General features: G+C 40.8%; 1 protein-coding gene and 1 long non-coding RNA gene across 6 annotated transcripts in view; one reads left to right on the plus strand and one right to left on the minus strand.

Moving 5' to 3' along the window:
• Positions 1 to 957: 957 nt before the first annotated feature.
• Positions 958 to 25,484, minus strand: pex11g (peroxisomal biogenesis factor 11 gamma). 4 transcript variants are annotated; one of them, XM_069927746.1, is made up of 5 exons: positions 25,178 to 25,470; positions 20,861 to 21,039; positions 20,288 to 20,356; positions 1,752 to 2,000; positions 958 to 1,338 (listed from the first exon to the last, which is right to left on the minus strand). In XM_069927746.1, the coding sequence occupies exons 1-4, from the start codon at positions 25,415 to 25,417 to the stop codon at positions 1,778 to 1,780; spliced, it is 711 nt and encodes a 236-aa protein (XP_069783847.1). In that variant the 5' UTR covers positions 25,418 to 25,470; the 3' UTR covers positions 958 to 1,338; positions 1,752 to 1,777. The 4 variants fall into 4 exon arrangements, with proteins under 4 accessions (XP_069783847.1, XP_069783850.1, XP_069783851.1 ...); XM_069927749.1 differs by lacking the exon at positions 20,288 to 20,356 and having other exon boundaries at positions 25,178 to 25,473; XM_069927750.1 differs by lacking the exons at positions 958 to 1,338; positions 1,752 to 2,000 and adding an exon at positions 13,605 to 13,763 and having other exon boundaries at positions 25,178 to 25,482.
• LOC138758586 (uncharacterized) overlaps positions 25,161 to 25,605 on the plus strand; it is a 53,369-nt gene continuing 52,924 nt past the window's right edge. For both annotated transcript variants that reach the window (XR_011354354.1, XR_011354353.1), the window contains exon 1: positions 25,161 to 25,550. This is a non-coding gene — a long non-coding RNA (uncharacterized lncRNA). The remainder of the gene's footprint in view (positions 25,551 to 25,605) is intronic.

Consider the following 25,605-nt stretch of genomic DNA (forward strand, 5'->3'; position numbering starts at 1 on the left):
GGCCTTCATATCAAGAGGGTTTGAGTATAGGAACAAGGATACCGTACTGCAGCTGTACAGGGCCTTGGTGAGACCACACCTGGAGTATTGTGTGCAGTTTTGGTCATCTTATCTAAGGAAGAATGTTCTTGCAATGGAGGGAGTGCAGAGGCGATTCACCAGGCCGATACCTGGAATGGCAGGAATGACTTATGAGGAAAGATTGCGCAAATTGGGATTGTACTCCCTGGAGTTTAGAAGATTGAGAGGGGATCTCATAGAGAAATATAAAATTCTGGCAGGACTGGACTGAATGGATGCAGATGGGATGTTTCCAATGGTGGGAAAATCCAGAACCCGGGGCCATGGTTTGAGGATAATAGGCAAACCATTTAGGACCGAGATGAGGAGGAATTTCTTGACCCAGAGAGTGGTGAATCTGTGGAATTCATTGCCACAGAGGGCAATAGAGGCAGGTTCATTAAATATATTTAAGAGGGAATTAGATATATTTCTTCAGTATAAGGGTATTAAAGGTTACGGAGAGAAGGCGGGGACGGGGTACTGAACTTTAAGATCAGCCATGATCTCGTTGAATGGCGGAGCAGGCTCGAAGGGTTGAATGACCTACTCCTGCTCCTATCTTCTATGTTTCTATGAAATGATCTGAAACACCCTTCATCCATGTGTCATGAATTAGGTTTCTGCCTCTGTTACCATTCTGTTAAGATTAGATTTCTGTGGTGTTAGTGCTGTGTTCCTGTGAAATATAAATCTTCTGAAGGAGTAATAAAGTTTTTTGATGTTTTACTTTAGTATGATGCACAGAGGGTGTGGTCCCTGTGGAAATGTTCTCTGAAGTGTGTGTGTGTGTGTGTGTGTGTGTGTGTGTGTGTGTGTGTGTGTGTGTGTGTGTGCGCGCGTGCATGTACTTTTGACTTTTTCTCTATCCACAGAAGCTGACACTCCAAACAGGTCTCCCACTTTCTATTTTATTCCAGTGTTTGTGTTGTGTTTTCTTGAAGTTCAAAGTACTTTATATTACCAACTGATAAAATGGAATTAAGCTATTGCATTCACAGGCTGACAAATTTGATTTCTGGTTGGTATTTAGCTCACAAAGTCTCAAGTCTTGAGTTTTCATGGTAAGAACTGAATCCTGTTTCGTCAAAGCCTGCACATCCATTGGTCAACACTGTGATCCAGAGGCAGATCCTGACATGTTACTGATCCACAGCAAAGTTCAGAAGTTTGATTGTAGACTTTAATTTCCTGATTTGAGGTGAAGCCTTGCCCACTAGGTGTTGGGGAAAACTCGTCAACCATGTTACTTCATGGAGAAAACTTCATGAAATAGCCCTGGGAAATAAACATAATTGCATGATTCTTTCTGTGGCAAGAGATTCAGTGATATGGGATGGGGGAAGGAAGAGGGAAGAGCGCAAATCAAAGGGTAAAGCAGTCGTATCTGGGAGTGGAAAAACAGACATGAAGAGATAAGTTGCCTCAATGCCACGTCAGAGAACCTGGTTGTCAGCAGGATCAAGGGATAAAGTTGTAATGCTATTATTCCACCTTAGGAGCCTTCATTGAGGGGAAGAGGAGGCTGCCAGTGGCTTCATTCAGAAGTTTGAAGAGGGCAAGGGTCATTTATCCTCTCCCACCTCCACCCGCAGCCCTCTACAGAAGGACAATGGCCCAAGGCTCATTAGCTCAAAAAAGACAATAAAACAAACTGTCATCATGCAAATGTCATCCCAATGCTAGATTACCAGGTCAATGTGGAGTCACCATCTTCTTATGGGTCCTTGGTTGTGTTTCCCATGCACGACATTTGATAGAGACCAATCAGGGATGAGATGGTGCCCATTAGTCCAACCAGCCACTCGGGGAAATGCCCTGCCCACAAGAAGCCCACTGGCATCCAGTGTACAGCATTGGCCAGGTCACTCAGGCTGCCGATGACGTTGAGGATTTCTGCTCGCTTCCGAACCTGGTACATATGCCACTGCTTCAGTTCTCTAAGATGGATAGGGCATTTGTTTAAAATGTTTAAACATAAGAAATAGAAGCAGGAGTCGGCCACCCGAACTGTCAAGCCTGCTCCGCCATTCAATAAGATCATGGCAGATCTGATAATAGGCCTATCTCCACCTACCTGCCTTTCCCCCATATCCTTTAATTCCCCCGTCATCTCCCTACAACTCTCCTCTGAGCTCCCCCTAGACCTGACCATCTCATCTCTCCTCCAACTCTCCTATGACCCCACCTACCCTCCACCCTCTGACCTCCCCAACCCTCCTCCTCCCTCTGACTTCCCCAACCCTCCATTTCCCCTCCCTGATCCCCCACCCTCTCCAGAGAGCTAGCCCCTCCCTCTATTCACCTCCGACCTCTTGCCTGTTGCCCCATGCTCTTCCCCTCCCACTACTTTATTCAGAGACTTGCCTGCTTTCAGCTCATACCTTGATTAAGAGCTCTGGCCCAAATGTTGGATATGTACTGTGACAGATTATGTTATATTTTATATTATGTATAGATATGTTTTTGGAAGATAGATTGTGGGGTTTTTGGTTAGGTCACTCACAGAAACAAATGCTCCAGAAAGTCCAGGCTCCGAATGCCTTTGAAAAAACTTTGAAGGAGGGAGTCACGTGATGGAGTAGTGGCCGGTCAGGAAAACCAGCCCTTTCCAGTAAAATAGGAAAAAAGTTAGGAAAAAGCAAAGCATAACAAAAATAAAATGTAAGAAATAGAAGATAAAGTTACAGAGAAGAGAAAGAAGATGGCTTCCAAGAAGGAGAAAGTAAAAACAACTGGAAAAAAAAGAAGTAGAAAAGTCGCCGGAGAAGAAAGAAGAAGGTCTTACCTGCACAAAGGAACAGGACGCTGTGGTGGCGAGGAGCGCCCGACCCTCGAGGTCAGTGCCTGGCCTGCAGAGTCGCAACCCACCAGCCGGTGGCACCACAAAAATGGCTCTCGGAGCCAAACAAAAGTGCATAACTGCGCAATCAAAGGAGAAAGAGGACACCAGTGGGAGAGGGGCTCAGCAGAGGAGCGGGATGCCACAGCACGAATAGCTGAGGGATGCCCGACACCAGGGCTCCCAGCTGGAGGACGAGGAAGACAGCAGAAGAGGGAGCAATGAAACAGACGTGGGAGATAGACGGAGGGATGACCGACAAGAAGACCAACATCAGGAAGCACAACAGACGAGCAGCCCAGGAGGGGAGGACCAGCAACAAGAGGCCCAGCAACAAGAGGCCCAACAAAAGGATACAAGCAGCTCATCAGGGAAAACAGAAGAGACACAGACACAAAGAAGAGAAGAAGACACAAACACAGGTACAGATACAGAAGAAGAGGAAGAAGAAGACCAAGATCTTCACAGAGAAATAGAAGATAAACCTGATGGACAAAGATAAATAAAAGGTAAAACTGATGAACAGAATATAGATAAAGTCCTTTTTGAAGAACAAATGAGATCACTAAAAGAATGGTTATCATTAGAATTTAATGTAATTAAAAGGAAAATGAAAAGAGCAGAAGATAAAATGCAAAGGTTAGAACGGTAATGACAGAAATAGGGAAAAGAGTAGAGAATGTGGAAGAGCGGGAAACGGCTGTAGAAATGGAAGTAAATGACTTGAGAGAAAAATTGGAAGAAAGTGACAAAAAAATTAAAGAGACACAAGAGTTGTTATCTCAGAAAATTGATAAGTTGGAAAATTATAATAGGCGGAACAACATAAAAATAGTGGGCCTGAAGGAGAGTGAAGAAGGCACAGACATGAAGGAATTTATAAAAGGATGGAACCCGATGGTCCTGGGAATTACAGAAATGCAGGAAGAAATGGAAATAGAAAGGGCACACAGAGCATTTGCTCCGAAACCACAGGCACATTAAAAACCAAGATCCATCTTAATAAAATTTTTTGAGATACTGTCTTTGGCTTGGCTTCGCGGACGAAGATTTATGGAGGGGGTAAAAAGTCCACGTCAGCTGCAGGCTCGTTTGTGGCTGACCAGTCCGATGCGGGACAGGCAGACACGATTGCAGCGGTTGCAAGGGAAAATTGGTTGGTTGGGGTTGGGTGTTGGGTTTTTCCTCCTTTGCCTTTTGTCAGTGAGGTGGGCTCTGCGGTCTTCTTCAAAGGAGGCTGCTGCCCGCCAAACTGTGAGGCGCCAAGATGCACGGTTTGAGGCGTTATCAGCACACTGGCGGTGGTCAATGTGGCAGGCACCAAGAGATTTCTTTAGGCAGTCCTTGTACCTTTTCTTTGGTGCACCTCTGTCGCGGTGGCCAGTGGAGAGCTCGCCATATAATACGATCTTGGGAAGGCGATGGTCCTCCATTCTGGAGACGTGACCCATCCAGCGCAGCTGGATCTTCAGCAGCGTGGACTCGATGCTGTCGACCTCTGCCATCTCGAGTACCTCGACGTTAGGGGTGTGAGCGCTCCAATGGATGTTGAGGATGGAGCGGAGACAACGCTGGTGGAAGCGTTCTAGGAGCCGTAGGTGGTGCCGGTAGAGGACCCATGATTCGGAGCCGAACAGGAGTGTGGGTATGACAACGGCTCTGTATACGCTTATCTTTGTGAGGTTTTTCAGTTGGTTGTTTTTCCAGACTCTTTTGTGTAGTCTTCCAAAGGCGCTATTTGCCTTGGCGAGTCTGTTGTCTATCTCATTGTCGATCCTTGCATCTGATGAAATGGTGCAGCCGAGATAGGTAAACTGGTTGACCGTTTTGAGTTTTGTGTGCCCGATGGAGATGTGGGGGGGCTGGTAGTCATGGTGGGGAGCTGGCTGATGGAGGACCTCAGTTTTCTTCAGGCTGACTTCCAGGCCAAACATTTTGGCAGTTTCCGCAAAGCAGGACGTCAAGCGCTGAAGAGCTGGCTCTGAATGGGCAACTAAAGCGGCATCATCTGCAAAGAGTAGTTCACGGACAAGTTTCTCTTGTGTCTTGGTGTGAGCTTGCAGGCGCCTCAGATTGAAGAGACTGCCATCCGTGCGGTACCGGATGTAAACAGCGTCTTCATTGTTGGGGTCTTTCATGGCTTGGTTCAGCATCATGCTGAAGAAGATTGAAAAGAGGGTTGGTGCGAGAACACAGCCTTGCTTCACGCCATTGTTAATGGAGAAGGGTTCAGAGAGCTCATTGCTGTATCTGACCCGACCTTGTTGGTTTTCGTGCAGTTGGATAATCATGTTGAGGAACTTTGGGGGACATCCGATGCGCTCTAGTATTTGCCAAAGCCCTTTCCTGCTCACGGTGTCGAAGGCTTTGGTGAGGTCAACAAAGGTGATGTAGAGTCCTTTGTTTTGTTCTCTGCACTTTTCTTGGAGCTGTCTGAGGGCAAAGACCATGTCAGTGGTTCCTCTGTTTGCGCGAAAGCCGCACTGTGATTCTGGGAGAATATTCTCAGCGACACTAGGTATTATTCTATTTAGTAGAATCCTAGCGAAGATTTTGCCTGCAATGGAGAGCAACGTGATTCCCCTGTAGATACACGACAAGAGAAAATATACTGGAACGGGCAAGGAATAAAGTTAGAGAAGATAATAAACCATTGGAATACTAGGGTCAAAAAAATTTTTTTTTACCCAGACATGTTTTGAACTGTTAAAGAGGAGAAAGGAGTTTAATACTGCGAAATCGATTTTAAGGAAAAAAGGTTACAAATTCATGTTAAGACATCCAGCCGTGCTTAAAATATTTATACCCGGGAAGCAAAACAGACTGTTCTCGGATCCATAGAAAACGCAAGAATTCGCAGAACGTTTGCAGGACAGGAGAAGAGATGAAGAGATGTAACAAGAATGAAGAATGGCGATAAAGTATATATAAAGATGTAAAAACCATGTATATGTAAAGAACTAAAGAGGGAAAAGAGAAGGGAAGGAAGGGAGTAAGGGGGGGGAAGGAAGAGAGAGAGCTTTGTTATATGTGTTCAAAAAAAAGTGTTTTCTGGAGAGGGTTGGGTAGAGGGGGAATAATCGTCACTGCAAAATCAGTTGACGCTGTGAACAAGATTGCAATCCAAATGAAAAGGGGAGTTATGGTTGCCCAGCAACTCAGAGGGGCAACTCAGAGGGGGGGGGGAACTTTTGGGGTTAAGGAATTAGTAGATGTGGAACTGCGGGGGTACTTTATGTCTTAAATGTGTTGCCATGCATTAAGTGTAATAAGAGAAAACTAAGAGATGAAAATGGGGAGAAGGGGGATGGAGGTGGAAAAGTATAAGATGGCCACATTGAACTATATGACTATAAACATTAATGGAATACATTACCAAATTAAAAGGAAGAGGCTACTAAATTTATTGAAGAAGGAAAAAATAGATATAGCATTTGTGCAGGAAATGCATCTAACTGAAGCAGAACATAACAAACTAAAGAGAGACTGGGTAGGACACATAACGGCAGCATCCTATAATTCAAAAGCTAGAGGTGTAGCCATACTAGTTAACAAAAATGTACCAATCAAAATAGAGGAGGAAATAATAGACCCGGCAGGGAGGTATGCAATGATAAAGTGTCAGGAATTTTGGAATTTGCTCAATATATATGCGCCTAACGAGGAGGATCAAAAGTTTATGCAGGATATTTTTTTGAAGATTGCAGACACACAAGGAAATATATTGATAGGAGGGGATTTTAACCTTAATTTGGACCCAATGTTGGATAAAACGGTACAAAAGACAAGTAAAAAGAATAAAGTAGCCAAATTTATGGTTAAATCAATGCAGGAAATGAAACTTATGGATATATGGAGGAGGCAACATATATTCCTTCTTCCAAGAGAGAAGGAATTTTCATATTATTCGAGTAGGCACAAAACTTACTCAAGGATTGATATGTTTTTGTTGTCAGCCCATATTCATGGAAGAGTTAAGAAAATTGAGTATAAAGTTAGACTACTATCAGATCATTCACCCCTATTATTAGCAATAGAACTGGAGGACATCCCACCAAGAAAATATAGATAGAGGTTAAACTCCATGCTACTTAAAAGACAGGAATTTAGGGAGTTTATTGAACGCCAAATTAAAACATATTTTGAAATAAACACATAGAAACATAGAAACATAGAAGATAGGAGCAGGAGTAGGTCATTCGACCCTTCGAGCCTGCTCCGCCATTCAACGAGATCATGGCTGATCTTAAAGTTCAGTACCCCGTCCCCGCCTTCTCTCCGTAACCTTTAATACCCTTATAATGAAGAAATATATCTAATTCCCTCTTAAATATATTTAATGAACCTGCCTCTATTGCCCTCTGTGGCAATGAATTCCACAGATTCACCACTCTCTGGGTCAGGAAATTCCTCCTCATCTCGGTCCTAAATGGTTTGCCTATTATCCTCAAACTATGGCCCCGGGTTCTGGATTTTCCCATCATTGGAAACATCCAGTCCTGCCAGAATTTTATATGTCTCTATGAGATCCCCTCTCAATCTTCTAAACTCCAGCGAGTACAATCCCAATTTGCGCAATCTTTCCTCATAAGTCATTCCTGCCATTCCAGGTATCAGCCTGGTGAATCGCCTCTGCACTCCCTCCATTGTAAAACTGCACACAATACTCCAGGTGTGGTCTCACCTGATCAGGATCAGTGAAAGACAAATTTATATTATGGGACGCAATGAAAGCCTTCATTCGAGGGCAGATATTAAGTTATGTGACTAAGATGAAAAAGGATTACAATCGGGAAATAGAGCAGTTGGAAAGTACAGAAAAGGAATTAGTAAAAAGGGATGATATAACGAAAAGGAGAGAATTGGCGGACAAAAAAATAAAAAACGAAACATTACAAACGTACAAGGTGGAGAAGAACATAATGAAAACAAAGCAAAAGTATTACGAACTGGGAAAAAAAAACACATAAAATATCTGCCTGGCAACTTAAAACAGAACAAGCTAAAAGAACGATACTGACATCAAGGAAAAAGGACAAACAAATTACATAAAACCCAACAGAGATTAATGAGAACTTTAAGGAATTTTATGATTGTATCAAACTGTGAACGAGGGGAAAGATGATAAAATAGAGGAATTTTTAGCTAAAATTGAACTGCTGAAATTGCAAGAAGAGGAACAAAATAAACTAATAAAACCATTTGAAATAGAATTTTATAAAACATTTAAAGAGTTATTAATTCCTCCTCTCCTGGAAGTAATAAACCAGATAGAAGAAACACAAAGCTTGCCAGATTCATGTAAGACAGCAATAATTACAGTAATACCAAAGACGGGGAAGGACCCATTAACACCAGCATCATAAAGACCAATATCTCTACTTAACTCAAACTATAAGATAATAGCAAAATTATTAGCAAACAGATTGGCCGATTGTGAACTTAAAATAGTAAAACAAGATCAAACTGGATTTATTAAGAAAAGACAAACAGCGGACAATGTCTGTAAATTTATTAATCTAATCCACGCAGTTTAAGGAAATAAGAAACCAACATTGGCTGTTGCTCAAGACGCAGAAAAAGCCTTTGACAGAGTAGAGTGGAACTACTTATTTAAAGTATTACAGAAGTTCAATCTACCAGAAAAATATATAAATTGGATTAAAGCATTGTATAATGGACCATTGGCGAAGGTAGCAGTAAATGGATATGTATCGAGTCACTTTAAATTAAGTGGGTCAACTAGACAGGGATGTCCACTGTCCCCCTCATTGTTCGCCTTAGCAATAGAACCTTTGGCAGAACTGATGAATAGAAAATAAAAGTGATAAAAATAAAGGAGGAGTATAAAATCAGCTTATTTGCAGATGACATCATAGTATACCTACCAGAACCAGAGGTATCAGTAAAAGAATTACATAAGAAATTGAAGGAATATGGAGAAACATCGAGGTACAAGATCAATGCAAATAAAACTGAAATGATGCCAATGAGTAACGCAGACTATACAGAATTTTTTTTAAAAATCACCATTTAAATGGCAAACACAAGCAATCCGATACCTAAGGATCAGGTTAGATAATAAATTAAGCCACTTGTACAAACTAAATTATCAGACACTAATAAAGAAATTGCAGGAAGACTTAGAACATTGGAAAGAATTACCGCTAAAGTTGATAGGGAGGGTAAACTGCATTAAAATGAACGTGTTCCCAAGGATACAATACTTATTTCAAACGTTACCAATTCCTTTAACAGAAAAATTATTTAATGAACTAAAGAGAATAATAAGGGAATTCTTGTGGAAAAGGAGGAAGCAAACAGTAGTGTTAGATAAATTAGCAGAGAGGTATAATCAAGGTGGTTTGCAGTTATTAAATTTTAGAAATTATTATAGAGCCACACAATTAAGGTATTTATCAGATTTTTACCAGACAAGGGAAAAACCAGACTGGGCTAAGATAGAGCTAGATAAAATAGGGGAGAAGGTACCGGAACATATACTTTATAAGTGGGATGAAAAGCTGGTACAATATAAAAACTCACCGATACTGCATCATTTACTTAATACATGGAAGAAGATCCACTTAGAAAGGAAAAAAATGAATTATCAAATACCAAAATTATTATTGACACAAAATCTGCTCATCCCTTTTACAATAGACAACCTTTCCTTTAGAGCAGTGGTTCCCAACCTTTTACTTTCCACTCACATACCACTTTAAGTATTCCCTATGCCATAAGTGTTCTGTGATTAATAAGGGATTCCTTAAGGTGGAATGTGGGTGGAAAGAAAAAGTTTGAAAACCACTGTTTTAATCATTCCAAATTGATTCATTATGTGCACAGTTTCATAACTCCAAAGGAAATAGGCCAATGACAATTTTTCTCAAGCAAAATATTTCAGTAATAATTGGGTCTAGAGCAGTGATTCTCAACCTTCCCTTCCTACTCACATACCACCTTAAGCAATCACTTACTAATCAAATAACACTTACGGCATAGGGAATACTTAAAGTGGTATGTGAGTGGAAAGTAAAAGGTTGGAAACCACTGCTTTAGAGAATGGGAGAGAAAAGGAATCAAAAGAATAGAAAACTGTCTTTTGGGAAATAATTTATTAACATTTGAACAGTTGAAGTATAAATATGGAATAACTCATGATACAATGTTTGCATATCATCAATTGAAAGCTGATTTAAAGGATAAATTGGGGAACAGTTTGAGATCACCAGAAGGAAGCAGTTTTGAATATGTAATTACAGACACAATGATAATTAAAAGATTTATAACCAACATGTACATTAAGCTGCAAGATAAGGAAAATTAAATAAACTATAAACCTAAGCAGAAGTGGGAAAAGGATCTAAACATAAAGATAAAAAATGAAGTTTGGGAAAAGTTATGTTCTGGAACTATGAAGAATACAATAAACACAAGGTTACACGTGATTCAGTATAATTGGTTACACAGGGTATATATCACTCCTCAAAAATTAAAAAAATGGGATTCAACATTATCGGATAGATGTTTTCACTGTAAGAAGGAAATGGGAACAACATTACATGCAACTTGGGCATGTACGAAAGTGAATACGTTTTGGGAAAAATTAAATCAGATACTAAATAAAATTACAAAAAATTACATACCAAAAAAACCCAGAGATATTTCTTTTAACTACCTAAGAAGAAGAGAATTAGGCCTCAAATTGGATGAAGTGCAAAAAAATTCATTATGATAGCCTTAGTGATAGCAAAATAATGTATAATGTCAACTTTGAAAATGGAAGAGAGCATGAGTATACAGCAATGGTACATGGAAATTAATAAATGTATTCCATTGGAAAAAAAACATATAATTTAAAAAATAAAGTCACAATGTTTGAACAAACTGGAGAACCATACATAGAACATATCAGAGAGAGCTTGCCTATGACCTCCAACCCCTAGAATGAGAATGAAAATGATAAGAAGACAAAACGACTAGATTCAGTGTGTAATAAATAGATGATGCATTTTTCTTGTTTATTTTCCTTTATGTGAAGATATTGCTTTATGGTTTTATTATATGGTATATGTTGAATATTTATGGGTTTTGGAAGACTACACAAAAGAGTCTGGAAAAACAACCAACTGAAAAACCTCACAAAGATAAGCGTATACAGAGCCATTGTCATACCCACACTCCTGTTCGGCTCCGAATCATGGGTCCTCTACCGTCACCACCTACGGCTCCTAGAACGCTTCCACCAGCGTTGTCTCCGCTCCATCCTCAACATCCATTGGAGCGCTCACACCCCTAACGTCGAGGTACTCGAGATGGCAGAGGTCGACAGCATCGAGTCCACGCTGCTGAAGATCCAGCTGCGCTGGATGGGTCACGTCTCCAGAATGGAGGACCATCGCCTTCCCAAGATCGTATTATATGGCGAGCTCTCCACTGGCCACCGTGACAGAGGTGCACCAAAGAAAAGGTACAAGGACTGCCTAAAGAAATCTCTTGGTGCCTGCCACATTGACCACCGCCAGTGGGCTGATAACGCCTCAAACCGTGCATCTTGGCGCCTCACAGTTTGGCGGGCAGCAGCCTCCTTTGAAGAAGACCGCAGAGCCCACCTCACTGACAAAAGGCAAAGGAGGAAAAACCCAACACCCAACCCCAACCAACCAATTTTCCCTTGCAACCGCTGCAATCGTGTCTGCCTGTCCCGCATCGGACTGGTCAGCCACAAACGAGCCTGCAGCTGACGTGGACTTTTTACCCCCTCCATAAATCTTCGTCCGCGAAGCCAAGCCAAAGAAAGAAAGATGGGTTTTGGAGGGGGGTGGGTAGAGGGGAGGGAGGGAAAGGGGGAAAAAAGACCACTGTGTAAATTTAATGAGAAACCTTTATACATATTTTGGTTGATATGGTTCACGGAGTGAAAAATAAAAAATTATTTTTAATAAAAAGAAAAAACTTTGAAGAATGCCCATAGAGACTTCACAACTAGGTGTTAATTGGATGTGCTGTGGAGTAATGGGTTATTGTTTTGGAAAGCAACAGTTGATTGTATTTATCCTTCCCATTAAATTAATAGGTAAATCTTTCAATTTAATGAAATCAGTTTTAATTTTTTTCATTAATGGAGCATAATTTAATTTATATAAAGATTGATAATTAACATTCAAAATTATACCCAGATATTTAATTCGATCAGTCCACTTCAAATTAATAATATTCTTATAAACAGAATAATCTCCTTCACTTACCGGTAATATTTCACTTTTTTCCCAATTAACTTTATATCAAGAAAGACATCCATATTGTATTAAACATTCCTTCAAATGCAAAAGTGACTGAGCTGGGTTTATTAAATACACCAATACATCATCAGCAAATAAATTAATTTTATACCCCTCATCTAAAACTTTCATAACTTGTATCTGTGTATTTTGTCTTATCAACTGTGCTAAAGGTTCAATCATTAACACAAACAAAGCTGGTTATAAAGGACAACCTTGACGAGTTGATCGAGTTAACTTAAAAGATTCCAAAATCAAACCATTTGTCAATACTCTAGCTACCGGTTTACTATATAGAGCCCTAATCCAACCAATAAAAGAAGGACCAAACAAATTTCTCCAAAACCTTAAACAAAAAATTCCATTCAACTCTATCAAATGCTTTTTCTGCATCTAAGGATATCACCATCAGGTGATCTAAAGATTGTCAAAATCTATTAATCAAACCAATCGCGCAAAATTTTATCTGAAGCATATCTATTCTTTATAAAACCTGTTTGATCAATATGAATCAATTCTGGAAAAAATTTAGCCAATCTATTCACTAATATTTTAGCTATTATTTTATAATCTACATTTAACAACAAAATTGGTGTATATGAAGATACTTTCAAAGGATCTCTATCTTTTTTAGGAATTACTGTAATTAAAGCACTAGAACAAGACTCAGGTAATTCATAACGTTCTCCAACTTGACATACTACATCCCCAAACACTGTAGATAAATCATCATAAAAAATTTTATAAAATTCAACCGAAAATCCATCATCACCAGGCAATTTACCGTTCGGCATTTCCAGCATAGCCATTTTAATTTCCGAAACAGTAAATGGTTCTTCTAACTCCTGTATTATCTCCATCCTCTAATATCGGTAAATTCAACTGTGATTAAAAAAAGATCAATCGATCCAGTTTCCTGTTTTCCTTCAGATATATATAACTTTTTATAAAATTCATTATTAATCTCATGAGGTTTATAAGTAATAAGAGAATTCCATCTAACAGCATTAATAGTCCTCGATATCTGTTCTTTCTTTAATTGCTGCGCCAATACCTTATGTGCTTTCTCTCCCCATTCATAATACCGTTGTTTAGTCCTATCAATCACACATTCAAATTGATAAGATTGCAAACTATTATATTTCAGTTTCAGCCAAGATAATTCTATTTTCTGATCTTCTGTAGCATCTTTCTGAAATTCTTTTTCTAACTCATCGATTTGTTTCTCTAATTCAAGACTGATTTAATCGATTCTTTTTTATTTTAGAAGTATAACTAATTATTTGTCCTCTCATATAGGCTTTTATAGCATCCCATAATACAAACTTACTTTGAACAGAATTAGAATTTTCTTTCAAAAAAAATTAATTTGTTTTTTCAAAAAATCAATAAATTCCATATTTTTAACAACATTGTATTAAATCTCCAACGATAAGCTATTTGAATTTTCTCAGAAGTTTCATATGTAAAATATAAGAGAATTATCTGAAATCACCCTTTTATATTCCGCTTGTTGTATTTTCCCTTGTAAATGTGCCAATACTAAAAAGAAGTCAATCCTTGAAAATGATTCATGTCTAGATGAATAAAAGGAAAAATCTTTCTCTTAAGATGAATATCTTTCCGGGTATACAATATTTGTTTCAATCTATTCCATATTTACATGATAAAATTTTTTTTCGAGATTTGAATAAAATGGTTAGGGCGTTTTTATTGAGGGGTAAATTTTCAAGAGTAGCTTTGAATAAATTAACTTGGAAATATGAGTTAGGGGGACTACGTTTACCACATTTTCAAAATTATTATGAGACTGCCCAACTTAAATTTATTAGTTCATTGATGGAAGTTGGGCTAAAATTGAGATGACAAGTATTTATGAATTTGAAATACACCAATTTTCATTTAGGTGGAATATAAATTTGTTACAACAATATAATGTGCCTATACTAAAACATTTAATGAAGTTATGGATAAAGAAAAATAAAATGATAGGCTCTAGGGGTAAATTATTGGCTTTGACTCCTTTGTATAATAATCAACTTATTTCTTTTTCAATACATAATCAAAGTTTATTGCATTGGAGACTTAAAGGTGTGAAAAATTTGGGAGATTGTTTTAAAGAGGGTAAGTTTTTAATCTTTTAATCAGATGAGGGAAGATTTTGGTATTGATAAGAATTCTTTATTTCTCTATTATCAAATTCGATCTTTGGTAAAATGTATGTTTGGTAGAGATATGATTTTACCTAAAATGACTAAATTTGAGACTTTTCTTATGAAGGTACCAGAGAAGGGTTATATTTCATTTATGTAACAAATATTACAGGATGGTATGGATAAAAAGGGTTGGGATAGATCTAAAATTAAATGGAAAGCAGATATTGGTTTTATTTTTTCTGAAGATGATTGGTTAGATATCTGTTATGATAGCGTAACTAGATTTATAAATGCATGTTATGCAATGATTAATTACAATTTTTTACATCAATTATATTTGACACCTGAAAAATTTTAAAAATATGGTTTTAATGAATCAGATTTGTGTTCTAGATGTGGTGATACGGTTGGAACTTTTTTTCATGCTGTTTGGTTATGTATACATATACAATCTTTTTGGAAGAAAATTCAATCGTTTTTAGAATACCTGTATAAGATTAAAATAGTTTTAGATCCAACAGTATTTTTATTGGATAGTTTGCAATCTCTGAAAGGTTTGGGATTAGATAAATTCCAGCTTGCTTTTGTATATTTAGCTTTATCCGTAGTAAAAAAATGTATTGCTAGTACAAGGAAAGATACAAATATGATTGATATTAATAGATGGCATAATGAGATAAATTTTGTTTAATAATGGAAAATATTATGTATGTTTCGCATGATAATTATAATTTTTTAATTAATAAGTGGCTGTTATACTCGGAATATTTACATTTCAATTTATATTGATTAGATTTTAATATGTATATTTAACTTTTTCTTTAATATTCTTTCTTTTATTCTTTTTTTCTGGCTCTCCTTAGGAGAGTTGACTGAAGGGGGCGTTCTTTTCTTTTCTTATATATATTTTTTAAAATGTTCATGTTTAATTGCTGTATATGTCATATATTATTTGTTTTTTGAACGAATAAATAAAGTTTAAAAAAAAGTAAAGCAACAGTTGAACGGACTCAGAGGATTGGGTCCGGGGCCGCAGTCTGTCTGAATACAGTTTGTTCTAAGAGAGTCATATGGTTTACTCTGTGTGTGAGAGAGAGAGAGAGAGAGAGAGAGAGAGAGAGAGAGAGAGAGAGAGAAATCATTTCTACAGTTCAGCAGCAGCAGCTGCGACTGGAACATGACAAGCTGGCAAGCTTGTGGAAAAACCCAATTTTGAAGAAGGGTAGTGAGTTCTTAGTTCAGCCTGTTCAAAGCCCTTGTGGTCCATACAAGAGGAGATGGCTGGCTCTATAATGTTTCTTCTTAGATAAGGGAAACAGAAAAGGAACCTGAAAGAAACGTGATGGGGTAAGTTTCTTCGGCAAGACACTGAAGTGGCTGATCGGAAGGAATCAGTTGTGTGTGCTCAAATCTCTCTCTGAAAACCAACAAGAACCTTCCTGAGCAGTAACCATTTACTTTTCAAGCACCAAAGCCTGGTGAAGATTCATAAATGTTAAATTCTGTGCACAGTACAAGAATTGCCTGATACCGGTGAACTTGGAACAGTGAGAAGTGAGATTGGACTGTGAATCAAAGAACTTTTCTGAACTTACACACACATTACATACATGTGCGCTTAGAATTAGAAGGGGGTGGCAAGATTAAGTTAATAGTAATAAGTTATTTAAAGTTTGATATTGTTTTTATATTTAAAGAGAATTAAAAGTAACTTTTGTTTAAGTAACCATTTGCCTTGGTGAATTTTTATTGCTGCTGGGTTTTAGGGTCCTCTGGGCCTGTAACGGTACCTTTATCTTTGCTACATTAAGAATGCTGCATGACTTGCTGATTTTCTACAACTTCATAAAGAGCATATTGCCATAGCAACCCCAGCCTCTCCCTACTGAAAATGTATCTTTTCTACTTAATTCCCTCTCTGTACCTTGAAACTAACATTTCAAATCTGGTGTTTTGGACTGGAAATGATCATTCAGTTTCGCATTACAACAATGCTACCAGACCCGCTGACTAGTACTGGAGAATTTTTCAGTACTCATTTCTGTTCTGTATAAATGCCTCTCCCTCAGGCTATGACTGGTGGAGTTTCACGCTTTGGCCCCACCTAGTGAAATCATTTCAATTATTTGGGTGAAAGAAGCAATGCCGTATTTCCACGTTTGGTGATGATACTAAACAGGGTGAGATTATGAGCAGGGTAGAGGATGTGAAGAGGCAGTGGTTCTCAACCTTTTTCTTTTAAGTAATCCCTGTGCCATCGGTGCTCTGTGATGCAACTGACACAGTTGTTACTGAAATCTTTTGCTTGAGAAAAATTGTCATTGACCTATTTCCTTTGGAGTTATGAAGCCATGCATATAACGAGTCAATGAGATATGATTAAAACAGTGGTCTTCAAACTTTTTCTTTCCACCCACACACAACCTTAAGCAATCCCTTACTCATTACAGAGCACCGATGCCATAGGGAATACTTAAAGTGGTATGTGAGTGGAAAGAAAAAGGTTGAGAACCACTGCTTTAAGGGATATTGATAAATGAATAGGCCAGTCGGTGGCATAGGAAGTATATAATAGAAAATATATGAGGTCATCCACATGGCAGGAAAGCAGAGTAATTTTGAATGGTGACAGATTGGAAAACTGACGTTCTCAGGTTCCTGGATGCCTGTGCACATGTGTCACTGCAACAAGTAATTACACTCCCACAGGAATGCAATGAAGTTCCTGGGATGATGGGTTTTCTGTATGAAGTGAAAATGAGTAGCCCATGTCTGTATTCTTCAGAATTTAGAGCAGAAAGAGGTGATTTCATTCTTACTGGGCTTGTTAAGGTGGATGAAAGAATGTTTCTCCTGTGAAGAGGGAAGAACCAATAATCAGGTCATGTTGCAGCTTCATGAGGTAATGTTGAATCTTTGGTGAGACCACAGTTAGAATATTGTGTTGAGTTCTGGTCACTTCAGTACAGGAAGGATGTGGAAGCTATGGAGAAGGTGCAGAGGAGATTTACCAGGATGTTGCCTGGATTGGAAAATATGTCTTATGAGGCAGGGTTTGCAGAGCCAGGTCTTTTCTCTTTGGAGTGAAGGAGGATGGGAGGTGACTTAATAGGTCTACAAGATTATGAGAGATAAGGTAGACAGTCAGCACCTTTTTCCCAGGGCGGGAGTAGCAAATACCAGAGGGCATCTGTACAAAGTGAAAGGAGAAAAGTGTAGGGGAAACATCAGGGGTAAGTTTTTTTTTACCCAGAGTTGTGGGTGCCTGGAATGCATTGCCAGGGGTTGTGGTGGAGGCAGGAACAATAGGGGGATTTAAGAGACTCTTGGACAGGCACATAGTTGAAAGTAAAACAGAAGGTTATGGGGTAGGGCGAGTTTTGTTTTATTGGGTTCCGTATAAACTCATGTAAAAGATGAGTCAACCCCCGCCTCTAATTTTTGGCCCCCAAATCAGGTATTTTCCATATATCGCATGTAAAAGTGGAGCCCCCTGTATTTGGCTCCGATCTCCTGCTCACCGAAGCTCCAAACGCTCCAGCTGCGGACCCTCACCTAGGCCCTGGTCACCTGCCTCAGAGTTTCCGATGCCTAGGCCCCAGCCGCCCGCCCACTAGAAGTCTAGACATCTTGCCCGCAGACTTACCACCCAGTCCCAATCTGCCGCCCACCCATCCGAGCTCCCAAAGCTCTGAACAAAGCAGGTACTGACCGCAATCAAAAGTAGTAATGGGTGTTATAGTTGACCCTCTAAATTTCTCCCTAAAAATTGGTCTGCAAAATTCAATTATTACATGAGGGGGTCTGTATTTTGCTCTAATGCTCTATGTTCATTATCTCAGAATAATTCTAGTGATCTCTCTTTCTACCTGTCCCTGCACCTCACACCTTCTGTTCTATATCCTCTTGGCCTCTATCCCAGCATCCTTTTTACCTTAGTCTCGATACAGGCTCCTGACCCAAGTCATTGACTGACCCATTGATGCTGTCTGATCTGCTGTGTTCCTCCAGCACTCAGAATGAGTGAAAGGCCATTTGGGATTGAAATAAGAAGAAAATTTTTGATTCAGAAGGTGACAAGTCTTTGAAACTTTTTATCTTGGTGAGGTGAGGAGGATTAGTTACTGTGTTCATGTAAAACAGGGATGAAGAGAGATAGAAAGAAAATTAAGAAGTATGAGGATAATGCAGGAGAATGAAAATGAGGCAGAGGATCATTCATGACCTGACTGAATTTGGAGCAGGATTGAAGCCCATTTATGGGCAGCATGGTTAGCATAGCAGTTAGTGTAATATTGTAAATGTGCTGGTGACACAGGTTCAAAGCTTGTAAGGAGTTTGTACATTCTTCCCATGTCTGCATGGATTTCCTCCCACTGTTGAAAAGTGTACCGTGGGTGCAGGTTAATTGGGTGTAATTGAGCAGCATAGACTCGTGGGCAGAAAGGGCCCTGTTACTGTGTTGTGAGTCTAAATTTTAAGCACATTTGCCTGACTGATTATCTCCAATAAATTAGGCTCTCCTCAATTACTAGAACGTATATGTACTAGTATATCATGGGTTTTTTTTAAATTGTAATATGACTTATTAGTTAATTCCTACTTCTGTAAATCTGTTTCATGGTCCTGGAGAAATGCTATCTTGCCTTTACTGTGCTATTAGTGGTTATGGTATGAACAATAAATAAAGGTGACGCTATTTCTGACATTATTCTGTTACATTACCATTGCCAAATTTCTGGCATTGTGGTGGATTTTTGGCATCCGAATCTTCCCCATATCAAGAACAGGAAAATAATACCTGGACAACCAACTCTTCAGATGACTAAAATACACTTCTACATTTTCCCACAAGAATAACATTCATGCTATCTTCACTCACTTTATTCTCTCCACATTTGCACCAATGCTCCTACCCCTTGCCCCATCCCAGATTTTACCTCTCAACCTTTTTCTTTCCACTCACATCCCACTTTAAGTAATCCCTATGCCAAAGGTGCTCTGAGACCACTAAGGGATTGCTGAAGGTGGTTTGTAAGTGGGAAGGGAAGGTTGAGAATCATTGCTCTAGACCCAGTTGTTACTGAAATATTTTGCTTGAGAAAAATTGTCATTGGCCCATTTCCTTTGGAGTTATGAAACCGTGCACATAACGAATCAATGAGGCATGATTAAAATGGTGGTTTTCAACCTTTTTCTTTCCACCCACATACCACCTTAAGCAGACCCTTACTGATGTGAGTGGAAAGAAAAAGGTTGAGAACCACTGCTCTAGGGGAAACGTACATTGACCAATTTAACCTCCCAATGCCACATTTTTGGGACCTGGAGGAAAGCAGAGCATCTAGGAGAAAATGCAAGGGGCTAGAGAATGTGCAAAGTCCACAGACTTCATCAGATTCAACCTGAATCCGGCATTGATTCTGAAAATCCAAAATCTGAAACAAGAAAAAAGATAAATACTGGAAGTACTCAGCAGATCAGAAAGCATCTGTGGAGTGGGAACCAGAGCTAACGTTTCAAGTTCTTGGCCTGTGGCTACAAGCCACAGAAGCTCATCAACCTGAATCATTAAGGCTCGTTGCCTCATCTGATTCTGCAAAGTATTTCCAGCATTATTTATTTTTATTTATATTAGGGTGGCACAGTTAGCTTAGTGGTTAGCGCAACACTGTTACATCACCAGCCATCAGGACCGGGATTCAAATCTGGCACTGTCTATAAGGAGTTTGTACATTCTCCTAGTGTCTGCGTGTGTTTCCGCCGGGTGCTCCGGTTTTCTCCCACCCTTCAAAAATATACCTGGGATTGTAGGTCAATTGGGCGTAATTGGGTGTCACGGGCTTGTTGGGCTGAAAGCACCAGTTACTGTGCTGTATGTCTAAATTTAAATTTAGTTTCAATTTTGGGCACTGCAATATAAACAGTCATGTTTTTCACCGTACTCTGTTCCAACTTGCCCCCTTCGCCCTCTCTTCAGCTTTCTCTTTAGCAGCTGCAGAACTCTTAAAGATCTATTCATAGAGGAGGAAGAAGAAAATTAATTCTGTCATTCTGTTTGTTTCTTGGTGATCTACAACTACTATTAAATGCAAAGTATTAATAAAATCTGCAGATTCCCTTTCTTCATCATTAAACATTTAGAATGGTGAACAGCGTGACTGCAGGTTGTTAAACCAATTACACGTGAGTTAGGCCTCAATCGCCATCCCATGAGTGTCATATTTTAAAAGCCCATTGGAAATCTTCCTGCAGGCTTGGGCCAAAGCGTGCAAGGCTAAATTTAATGCTTAATCCTCTTGTCCATAAACCCACCGCTAATCTTTAAGTTAAGCAGCCCCTGCTGCCATCGTGGTAGAACTCATGTTCACAGTCCAAACCTCTACTGTCCTAATCTAATCACAAGTAATTGGTCAGCATTGTATTGTTGAGTGTAAACCTACTGCTCCCCATCCATTCCAGCCTTTCATTCCCATTAAGCGACATAAAAGGATATTGAGTTTTAACGTGTCAGTCACCGTATAACACCCAGTGCCAGCGACAGACTCCAGAGTATGTTACTAAGTGTCCACCACTTGTTGGAGTAGATGCTGAGGATTTTGTAATCTGCTGCCCAAGCTAGGTGTTCACAGGGGTAGTAGAGCTGATCTGTCACATTTGCAACCACGGACAGCCACCGTACTGCAGCATCTTCCTCCTACACAGCAAGTTAAGGAATACTAAAATTATTTCAGTACTCAAATTTACTCTTTGGGCCCTGTGGGTCCAATTGTGTTGGAGGCCTTGCTACTGTGGCCGCTCCATGAGGTGCAGGATGAAAAATCCTGATATAAACATTGCATGTCCAGAGGACGTGTGGGAAATATTCTATATGTCGTCATTGTTACTGTATTACCCTGTAGATTTGACATTAAAGTCAAGTTTATTTGTCATCTGATTGCACAAGTACAACCTGACAAATCAGCCTTCTCCGATCCTCAGTGCAAAACATGCACAAACAGCCAGGCATAACACACATATGGACAAACAATACATATGCAGGACAAGTATTTAATCTATACAAATAAATAAATATTGTTTTGAAAAATTTTAGAGTCTTGGATGATCAGTGTGAGCAGTTCCTTTGGTCGTTCAGCATTCTCACTGCCCGTGGGAAGAAGCTGTTCCTCAGCCTGGTGGTGCCGGCTCTGAAACACCAGTAGCTCTTTCCTGATGGGAGCAGCTGAAAAATGCTGTGTGCAGGGTGGAAGGGGTCCTCAGTAATTTTGCTACTGCTCTCCACTGTTTCAGTCAACGATCCCAGTGGATCACGTCGATGGGGGGGGGGGGGGGGGGGGTGGAAGAGAGTGACTCCAGTGATCCTCTTATGGTCCTGAGGATTGATCTCCGATCTATTTCTCTGCAGTGACTGTACCACACAGTGATGTAGCCGGTAGAGTTTATGCAGAAGGTAAACCCAGGCTACCAGTGCCCTCACAGGTCAATGTAATTAATCCCATAGAACTTGTAAAAGAAATCTGTATCCTCTACGCAATATCCATCAACCAATATTCCTAAAACAGATGATCCGTCCTTGGTCACATTGTAAAAACTTGCTTTGTGAAGATTGGCTACCATGTTACCTATTGCATTGTGGTGGTTACACTTTATCGGACTCATTGTGCTGTGCCAGACAGACGCTCCACAGAGAGCAGGCAACTAGCTGCAGTGCAAGGTCAACTTGTTCCTGACTTGGGTGCTTCGTACTAGAACAGGTTGGGTGTTCTGATGCTACTGCTATCCACTGCTAGACTTGAGGCAAAGGCATAACTAAAAGAGCATGCAAAAGAATATTAGATCAAGTGAGAGGGCATGAGGCTGGAGTGCAATGTGAGGAAATGTGTGGTCACCCACTCTGGAAGGAAGAATGAAAGAGAAAATTATTATTGAAATGGACTGAGACGGTAAAATGTTGCAGCACACAGTCAATGGGAATCAAGGTAGATTAAGCAAATAGATTTTGGCCTTTGTTGTCAAGGATATTAAGTATAAAAGTAGGGATACCCAGAAGCAATTTTACGTGGCAACTGTCAGGCTGTACTTGGCATAGTGACTACCATTTTAGTCTCCAATGAAAAAAGGATATACAGTAAATCCCTGGTATCCAGCACCTACAGGGATAAGCTGGATAAGCAAGCTTTCTGGTTGCTTGAGACTGCGGGTTGCAAGGCACGCCAATTTTTACCCATTGATTTAAATTTAGACATACAGCATGGTAACAGGCCCAGTCAGCCCATGAGCTCGTGCTGCCCAATTACACCCAATTCAGGTCAAGTCAACTTTATTTATCATTCATACCATGCTCAAATGGTAGGACGAGCTAGGTTTTTCCAGGACCACGGAGCATATTTACATAGATGCAAGTTAGGAAAGCAGTTAACACATTAAAGTATTAAGGTATGAAGACATATACACTGAAAGTCCACGGCACACTCTCTACATCTGTACCAGGAGTTCAAGAGCCCGATGGCTTGGGGGAAAAAGCTGCTTCCCACTCTGGATGTAAGGGCCCAAGTGCTTCGGTATTTCCTGCCAGATGGCAGAAGGGAAAACAGTTTACATGCAGGATGTGTGGAGTCTTTCACAATGTTTATTGCTTTCCACCTGCACCAAGTGTTGTAGATGTCCTTTATAACGATATAACCATATAACTGTTTACGGCGTGGAAACAGGCCATGTCAGCCCTTCAAGTCCACGCCGGTTCACTTGCCAATGCCTCGGGGCAGTTAGTCCCAACAGTGTTTACATAGGATGGCGGTCACTTCCGTCAGGCCTTGGCAGGCTGCAGGAGTCTTCGTGGAGTGCCCAGCGACAGGGGTTTGTGTGGCGGCTTTGGTGCTGGTTGATACTGCAACACCCCACCCTCACTCTTTGCCTTTGTTTGAATCATCTCCCTCATTTTTTGGTTTTCTCTTGTCTGCCTCAGTCTTCTCAAATTGCAACCGCTGTCTGTGAAGATCTCCTAATTGGTCTGAGCAGTCCTTCAGTACCCAACCAGGTTCTATATATTGTTTGGATCTGCTGCTTAATGTGGGTTCACCTCATGACCTTGTCACCTCAGCTGCGGCTATGAATCGGGTTTTGGGGGGGGGGGGTGGGGAAGAGAAAAGAGCTTTCTTTAGTGTCAGTCTATTCTTCATCGACTGTGCATAGATGTTCAGTCCATCTGGAAGGGAGGCGTTATCCTTAACTTGCAAGGTTGTCTTGTGATCCATTATGCTAGGAAGAGGTTCCCCAATGATCTTTTCCACTGACTTCACTATCCTATGCAGGGTTTTGCAGTCTGAGGTGGTACAGCTTCCAAACCAGGTAGTGATGCAGTTGCACAGGATGCTCTCAATACATCCTCTGTAGAATGTAGTGAGGATGGAGGATGGGAGATGAACTTTCCTCAGCCTTTGCAGGCCTGGGTTTTCTTGGCTATGGAGCTGGTGTTAAGGGACCAGGTGAGGTTCTCTGCCAGGTGCACTCTGAGGAACTTGATACTTTTGATGACCTCAACGGTAGAGCTGTCATTGGTTGGGGAGCGTGATCTCCTCGGGCCCTCCTAAAGTCGACAACTTTAGGAATGTTAAAATATTTTAACATTCAGATACAGGTTGTCTACTCTGTACCAGTTTGTTAGTGTCTGCACTTTGTCTCTGTATGCTGCTTCCTCATTCTTACTGATAAGGCTGTCATGTCATCAGCAAATTTGCGTTTGGCTGCACAATCAAGGGCCAGCAAAGTAAACAGCAGTGGACTAAGCACGTAGCCTTGAGGGGGGCCCTTGCTCAGTGTGGTAGTCTTGAAGTGCTGTTTCCAATTCAGACTGCTTGACATCTCCCCAACAGGAAGTTGAGAATCCAATTGCAGAGGGAGGTGTTTCGTCCCAGCAACCCCAATTTCATTATCGGGTACTGAGGTATGATCGGGTTGAATGCTGAACTGAAGTCCTTAAACAGCCTTGAAACATACAAGTCTTTATTTTCCAGGTGGGTGAGGGCTAGATGAAGGGCGGTGGCAATAGCATCAATTGCCTTACAATGCCCTGTATGTTTCAAACGGTGGTACAAAACTGGAGCCCCTGGGGAAAACCCACGTAGACACAAGGAGAACGTACAAATCCCTTACAGACAGTTCGGGATTTCCCACACAATTTTTTTGCCAGTTACTTGAATTCCAGAAAACAGGACTTTTCTGTTGGGGGTTGATTCCCATATGAAGAGCATGGTATAGGACAAAAATTTGAACCAATACTCACTGGATTATCAACCAGGACATTGGCATGCCAATACTTTGAATAGGTTTCCCTTAGCACAGTTTTTAGAATCATGGGGATATGGTTTCAAATTAAAGGGTTATCCATTCAGTGCAGAAATGGGGACAAAGTTCTTCTCCAAAAGTTGTCAATCTACTTAACTCTCTACCACTGAGAGTGTGGTGACAGAACCATTGAATATGTTAATGGAGCAGATTGACCAGTCATTTAAATAATGAGGGAGTTGGGATTATAAGGAGGCAAGAGAGTGAGCAGTTGAGGACAGGATTGCATGAGCAACCAATTCCTTGAATGGCAGAGGCAGAGCTGAATCCTGTCTGACTTCAGGTACTTCCACCACCTGAGTCTAGATGATTTGGATTACAAGCCCATCTCCAAACATGCCCAGGTCCTGTGCAGGCCCCGCTCCCTCCCCTTGCAGGAGGACCCGCCCCATTGGCGCAGACCCCCCCCACCTCTGAGCAGGCCCGCCTCCTCCGTGTAGGCCACGCCCGCTGCAAATGCTCCGCCCCCTCGGTGCAGGACCCGCCCTTACCGATGCGCCCAAGCCATATTCTCGCGAGAACATCAACATGGCCAGGTCGTCGAAGAGACGGAGAGTCGCCCTGCAGTTGCTGAGCTCCTGCGAGAGGCGCAGCAGCCCGCGCTGCAGCCCCGAGCCGCCATTCCTGGTCGCCAACAGCAGGCCGCCCAGCAGCCGTGAGCTGTAGCCCAGCGTGCGCACCAACCGGTCCCGGCCCCGGTATGACTCTAACACGTCGGCCACCGCCTCCATTCTCGGCCGTGCTGGGACGCAACGAGCGTGAGTGACTGACAGATGTGCTAACCAATGGCGATGTGGGACTTCCATGACGTATAAACGGCGCACCAGGAGTTGTCAACTCGCTATCAATCCAATTGGGTAAATGGTAGGTACGCATCGGCCCATTCTCAACTGTTACCTAGCAACACAAGGAGGCGGGA

Source organism: Narcine bancroftii, chromosome 3 (assembly GCF_036971445.1).
Source record: "Narcine bancroftii isolate sNarBan1 chromosome 3, sNarBan1.hap1, whole genome shotgun sequence".
NCBI lineage: Eukaryota > Metazoa > Chordata > Chondrichthyes > Torpediniformes > Narcinidae > Narcine > Narcine bancroftii.

Bases quoted from the DNA above. Each gene is read 5' to 3' on its own strand.
- pex11g (XM_069927746.1), bottom strand. From the start codon at position 25,417: ATGGAGGCGGTGGCCGACGTGTTAGAGTCATACCGGGGCCGGGACCGG. The intron at 20,357-20,860 runs GTGACTGACACG...CTCTATGAATAG, and splicing joins CTGGCACTGGGTGTTATACG to ATCTTTAAGAGTTCTGCAGC. The intron at 2,001-20,287 runs GTACGGTGAAAA...TATCCATCTTAG, and splicing joins AGGGGGCAAGTTGGAACAGA to AGAACTGAAGCAGTGGCATA.